This window comes from Lampetra fluviatilis, chromosome 73 (assembly GCF_964198595.1).
Source record: "Lampetra fluviatilis chromosome 73, kcLamFluv1.1, whole genome shotgun sequence".
In the NCBI taxonomy this organism is placed as follows: Eukaryota; Metazoa; Chordata; class Hyperoartia; order Petromyzontiformes; family Petromyzontidae; genus Lampetra; species Lampetra fluviatilis.
The window spans coordinates 2,062,747-2,068,895 of NC_136347.1; the positions used below are offsets into that span (position 1 = coordinate 2,062,747).

At 52.2% G+C, this 6,149-nt stretch overlaps 1 protein-coding gene across 1 annotated transcript in view; it reads right to left on the reverse strand.

Moving 5' to 3' along the window:
- The window catches only part of IDS (iduronate 2-sulfatase), a 36,239-nt gene extending 30,306 nt beyond the window's left edge, over positions 1 to 5,933 (reverse strand). The window contains exons 1-3 of the mRNA XM_078883837.1: positions 5,840 to 5,933; positions 5,628 to 5,709; positions 4,573 to 4,774 (exon numbers count right to left, since the gene is read on the reverse strand). Coding sequence (XP_078739963.1) covers positions 4,573 to 4,774; positions 5,628 to 5,709; positions 5,840 to 5,933 — 378 coding nt within the window. The remainder of the gene's footprint in view (positions 1 to 4,572; positions 4,775 to 5,627; positions 5,710 to 5,839) is intronic.
- Positions 5,934 to 6,149: the final 216 nt, after the last annotated feature.

Below are 6,149 nucleotides of genomic sequence, written 5' to 3' on the forward strand. Positions count from 1 at the left end.
ACGGCCTTGTGTCAATGAGAGACTTGGAGGTTTGGAGACTGCACAGAGAGAGAGAGACACTTAATGTAATGCAACACAGAGAGTCGGTCAACACACCAACTAACGTACTCTTAGGTTTTTTCGGTAAAGTCACCACGTAGGTAAAAAATGAAATTAAAATTAATGAAAGTAAAGCTTAATAACCAGGCTACAGTCTGCATTATAGACTGCCAGTACACTCACCCAGCTTAATAACCAGGCTACAGTCCACACTATAGACTGCCAGTACACTCACTTCAGTCCTCGGACTGGTTTACAGCAGCGTCCTGCATTGAGTTTTTATTGTAAGATTTCTGTTTCGGCCAATTAATGATGACGAGTGTTAATACAAGTGGGAGAAAACCGGAGCACCCGAGAAAAACCCACGCCATGTGCGTGGTGGCAACACTCTATCCCTGCACAGATGGAAACAGGTGGCAATTAATCCGCTGGCCAAAGGCTAGATTATGGACCGGGCCAGTGGGGCCAGTGCCCCGGGGCTGCCAGGGGGGGCCTCCAAGCCTCAGGCCGCTAGGTGTGTCGCCCAAGTCTTCCGAAGGAAGTTGAACGCCAGGGCCCTCAGTGCGCACAGCGCAAGCCGACCACTGGCCCCTGGGTGGTTATAGCGTGAGCTAACCACTAGGGCCCCCCAGACCCCTCAGTGCTTACAATGTGAGGGCCCCTTAGACCATTTGGTGTTTAAAACGTAACCTGACAACTAGGGTCCCTGGGCCCCTCGACACCTACAGTGTGAGTGTCCCAGGGCCCCTCCACGCTTAAATCATGAGCTGACCACTAGGGCCCCCAGGCCCCTCGGTGCACACAGCGAGCGTAACACCTGGGCCCCTTGGTACATACAGTGCATGCCTAAAACGAGAGCCTCTGGACAACCGAGCCACTGGTCGGCACGCTAAAATATAAAATATAAATTTTCAAATTTTCTTTGTGGATTTCACACCTGATGATGATTTCTTGTGTTGCAGTCGAAACGTCGTGAGAATTTTTATTGTTTTATATTTATATTATTTTATTATTACCAAGTTTGCAGTCGATACCACTTTGGGAAGTGGGTTAAAATTGAGTTACAAGAGTTGAGGATACAACAACAGACAGAGTGGGCTAATAGAAGGCGCGTAATAAAAAAAACCGAAAACAGGCTGGAACAACGAGGACGTCCAGAATAAGTACCTGCTCGATCGAGACCCAAACATTCCTCCTTGTAGACACGAGTGGTGTAACCATCATCTGCATCAGAACATCAAAAGGCCGCTGCACACGTCTCGATTATAAACGGCTTAGACTCCGCCCTCGGCCCCGCACCCCTTCTGGATATTCCAGAATGCCTTGCCCACAGGTGCAATTGACAGAACGGAATTGTACCCCTAATGACATTGTCTACCAATCTCCTAGCGACACGCGCTACAGTGACTCATTCAATGTCAATAGACGTAATAATGCCATAAGAGGAATAGGCAGGGATTCTCCTGTAGATACAACTGGTTCTTCATGTTCTACAGATGTAGATGCCACTGGGTTTTGACGTTCTGCAGATGTAGATGCCACTGGTTCTTCACGTTCTGTAGATGTAGATGCCACTGGTTCTTCTCGTTCTGTAGATGTAGATACCACTGGTTCTTCTCGTTCTGTAGATGTAGATGCCACTGATTCTTCACGTTCTGCCGATGTAGATACCACTGGTTCTTCACGTTCTGCAGGTGTAGATGCCACTGATTCTTCACGTTCTGCCGATGTAGATACCACTGGTTCTTCACGTTCTGCAGGTGTAGATACCACTGGTTCTTCTCGTTCTGCAGATGTAGATGCCACTGGTTCTTCACGTTCTGTAGATGTAGATGCCACTGGTCCTTCACGTTCTGTAGATGTAGATACCACTGGTTCTTCATGTTCTGTATATCTAGATACCACTGGTTCTTCACGTTCTGCAGATGTAGATGCCACTGGTTCTTCTCATTCTGCAGATGTAGATGCCACTGGTTCTTCACGTTCTGTAGATGTAGATGCCACTGGTTCTTCACGTTCTGTAGATGTAGATGCCACTGGTTCTTCTCGTTCTGTAGATGTAGATACCACTGGTTCTTCTCATTCTGCAGGTGCAGATACCACTGGTTCTTCTCGTTCTGTAGATGTAGATACCACTGGTTCTTCTCATTCTGCAGATGTAGATGCCACTGGTTATTCACGTTCTGTAGATGTAGATGCCACTGGTTCTTCTCATTCTGCAGATGTAGATGCCACTGGTTCTTCACGTTCTGTAGATGTAGATACCACTGGTTCTTCTCATTCTGCAGATGTAGATGCCACTGGTTCTTCACGTCCTGTAGATGTAGATACCACTGGTTCTTCTCATTCTGCAGATGTAGATGCCACTGTTTCTTCTCGTTCTGTAGATGTAGATACCACTGGTTCTTCTCATTCTGCAGATGTAGATGCCACTGGTTCTTCATGTTCTACAGATGTAGATACCACTGGTTCTTCACGTTCTGTAGATGTAGATACCACTGGTTCTTCTCATTCTGCAGATGTAGATGCCACTGGTTCTTCTCGTTCTGTAGATGCCACTGGTTCTTCACGTTCTGTAGATGTAGATACCACTGGTTCTTCGCATTCTGCAGATGTAGATGCCACTGGTTCTTCACGTTCTGTAGATGTAGATACCACTGGTTCTTCTCATTCTGCAGATGTAGATGCCACTGGTTCTTCACGTTCTGTAGATGTAGATACCACTGGTTCTTCACATTCTGTAGATGTAGATGCCACTGGTTCTTCTCGTTCTGTAGATGTAGATACCACTGGTTCTTCACGTTCTGCAGATGTAGATGCCACTGGTTCTTCTCATTCTGCAGATGTAGATGCCACTGGTTCTTCACGTTCTGTAGATGTAGATGCCACTGGTTCTTCACGTTCTGTAGATGTAGATGCCACTGGTTCTTCTCGTTCTGTAGATGTAGATACCACTGGTTCTTCTCGTTCTGTAGATGTAGATACCACTGGTTCTTCTCATTCTGCAGATGTAGATGCCACTGGTTATTCACGTTCTGTAGATGTAGATGCCACTGGTTCTTCTCATTCTGCAGATGTAGATGCCACTGGTTCTTCACGTTCTGTAGATGTAGATACCACTGGTTCTTCTCATTCTGCAGATGTAGATGCCACTGGTTCTTCACGTTCTGTAGATGTAGATACCACTGGTTCTTCTCATTCTGCAGATGTAGATGCCACTGTTTCTTCTCGTTCTGTAGATGTAGATGCCACTGGTTCTTCACGTTCTGTAGATGTAGATACCACTGGTTCTTCACGTTCTGTAGATGTAGATACCACTGGTTCTTCTCATTCTGCAGATGTAGATGCCACTGGTTCTTCACGTTCTGTAGATGTAGATACCACTGGTTCTTCGCATTCTGCAGATGTAGATGCCACTGGTTCTTCACGTTCTGTAGATGTAGATACCACTGGTTCTTCTCATTCTGCAGATGTAGATGCCACTGGTTCTTCACGTTCTGTAGATGTAGATACCACTGGTTCTTCACGTTCTGCAGATGTAGATGCCACTGGTTCTTCTCATTCTGCAGATGTAGATGCCACTGGTTCTTCACGTTCTGTAGATGTAGATGCCACTGGTTCTTCACGTTCTGTAGATGTAGATGCCACTGGTTCTTCTCGTTCTGTAGATGTAGATACCACTGGTTCTTCTCGTTCTGTAGATGTAGATACCACTGGTTCTTCTCATTCTGCAGATGTAGATGCCACTGGTTATTCACGTTCTGTAGATGTAGATGCCACTGGTTCTTCTCATTCTGCAGATGTAGATGCCACTGGTTCTTCACGTTCTGTAGATGTAGATACCACTGGTTCTTCTCATTCTGCAGATGTAGATGCCACTGGTTCTTCACGTTCTGTAGATGTAGATACCACTGGTTCTTCTCATTCTGCAGATGTAGATGCCACTGTTTCTTCTCGTTCTGTAGATGTGTCGTGGTCAAGGTTGACACCAAGGTTGACACAGGTCACACAGGTCACACAAGCTAGGGGAGAGGTACGTACTGGTCTGGACCGGTCCGGACCGGCAGGGACGAGAGGTGGTTGGAACCGCTCTGAGGGGAGGGGGCTGGCGAGAGCCAGGGCCCCGAGACACCCCCGCCCCTCAGAGGGAGGAGATATAAGACGGCTCCCGGAGAGCGGAGGGGGTCAATCTCAGGAGAAGCTGAAGGAGGTGCGGCCGGAGATCCTGGACCCCCAAGCCTCGAGGATGCCGCCCCGCTGGGACTGAGTGGGCTGAGTAGCTATAGGCTAGGGAAGGAGAGTAACTGGGTAGCTGTAGGCTAGGGAAGGGGAGTAAGGAGAAGAGAGCCGGAGGCTGTACCTCCCTAGGTTGTGTGGTTGGGCTGTTCTCCCAGTGAGTCCGGAGGACTAGTGTTATTGGAATAAAAGCGTGTGGCCTCTACGAAGTCTCTGCCTCATTCAAGAATACTACAACTGGTGTTAGAAGCGGCCAACGAACCTCGCCAACATGGAAACAAGACAGAAAGCGCTCACCAGGGGCCAGGAGAAGGACGTCGAGGGCGACACTGAGCCGGAGTCGGGAGCGCCATTTCCGGGGGACGGGTCTGCAGGGGCGGGCTCGGGTTCTCCGGGGCCCTCCAGGAGTCCGCCGACGTCGGGATGGGCGATCCAGTCGGCCCATGCCCGGCTGGCCGATCTCCTCCATGCCGCTGCCTCCATCCTCGACGAGCTCACGCTGGGGGGAGCGGGAGCACCGGGTGGAGAACCAGGCCGGAGGATGGGACGGGTTCCCGCCGAGAAACGCGCCATTCCCGCGCAAAATTTTGACATCGCCTCCGGAGGGGGAAACGTCACTTCCGCTGGGAATGCGGCCGCCGGAGATGACGTCACTTCCGCCGGGGGGGTCACCGCTTCCGGGGGAAATGACGTCACCCGCCCAGGAGGTCATGGGGCACAGGTGACTCGCGTCACATCCGGCATCGGCGGCCTTACATCGGGAGAAGCAGAGTTTTCGGGTAGGTGCCCGCCGATTTGGTCGGATATTTTGCCGCCGGAAGATGCTTCAAATACTGCACTTGGGACGCTGCTGTCTTCAAGGGGGGACTACATCCCGGCGCTGCAACAGCGCTTGCCTTCGCTGCAGGTTTTCGCGGCAAAGGGGGGGGACTGGGCTGCTTTTTCACGCCGTTTCGTGGCAAATGCCGAGACGGCTGGGTGGTCTGCCGACATCGCTCTCCGAGCCCTGCCTTCCGCCTTGGACGACGTGGCCTTGGCCACGTTCCTCCTTATTCCACGGAGGGAGCGCTCCACCTTGCAGGAGGCCCTCAATCGGATGGCCTTAGTGTATGGACCTCCATCCGAAACAAGACATCGTTTCGCCAGTCGGAGGAGGGAGGCGGACGAGACACCCCTCGCCTATCAGAGTGCACTGATGGCGTTGGCTCAAGCGGCCTATCCTCGAATGGACGATGTGGGCCTGGACTCCATAGTGCTTGAGAAGTTGCTGCTGCTGGCTCGGGAACTGAGGATTGCCGTCCACGTCAAAGATGAAGCTAACCTTTCCTCGCTGGGGGCGGCACATTACTTACACACAGAGTTGCTCCTCCAGCGGGATGGGCAGGTGGCGGCGTGCGCCGCTGCAAGAGTTGACGAGGTCCCGGATACCCAGGCCTTCGCGTCGCAGCGGGCCGCCAGTTGGAGGGGGGCCGACCGGCCTCGCCAAGGGGAAACCCGGAGGAGACACGGATCCCCGCGGGCGTGGGCTCGCGTCACGTGCTACAACTGTGGCCAGCTGGGTCACCTGGCATCGGGTTGCCCAGCACCCCGGCGCCGAGCTCCGGGTCGTCCACCATCGTCCGCCCGTCCACCGGCCGCTCCACAAGAACCCCAGGCATGTCGCGACACCTCACGCACACGGTCCCTGCCCGCATCTCATACACCGCATACACCGCCAATCGGCGCGCCACTAAATCGCGTTGCGTTGAGGGGGGGGGGAGCGGAACGCGGCTGATGTTCGGGGGCCACTTCGCGCTGTTCAGTGGTCCGAGTTGGCCCACAGGGTCGTGGCCGCGGCGACGGGCTCGTCGGTTATTCTCGGGGATATTGAGGGA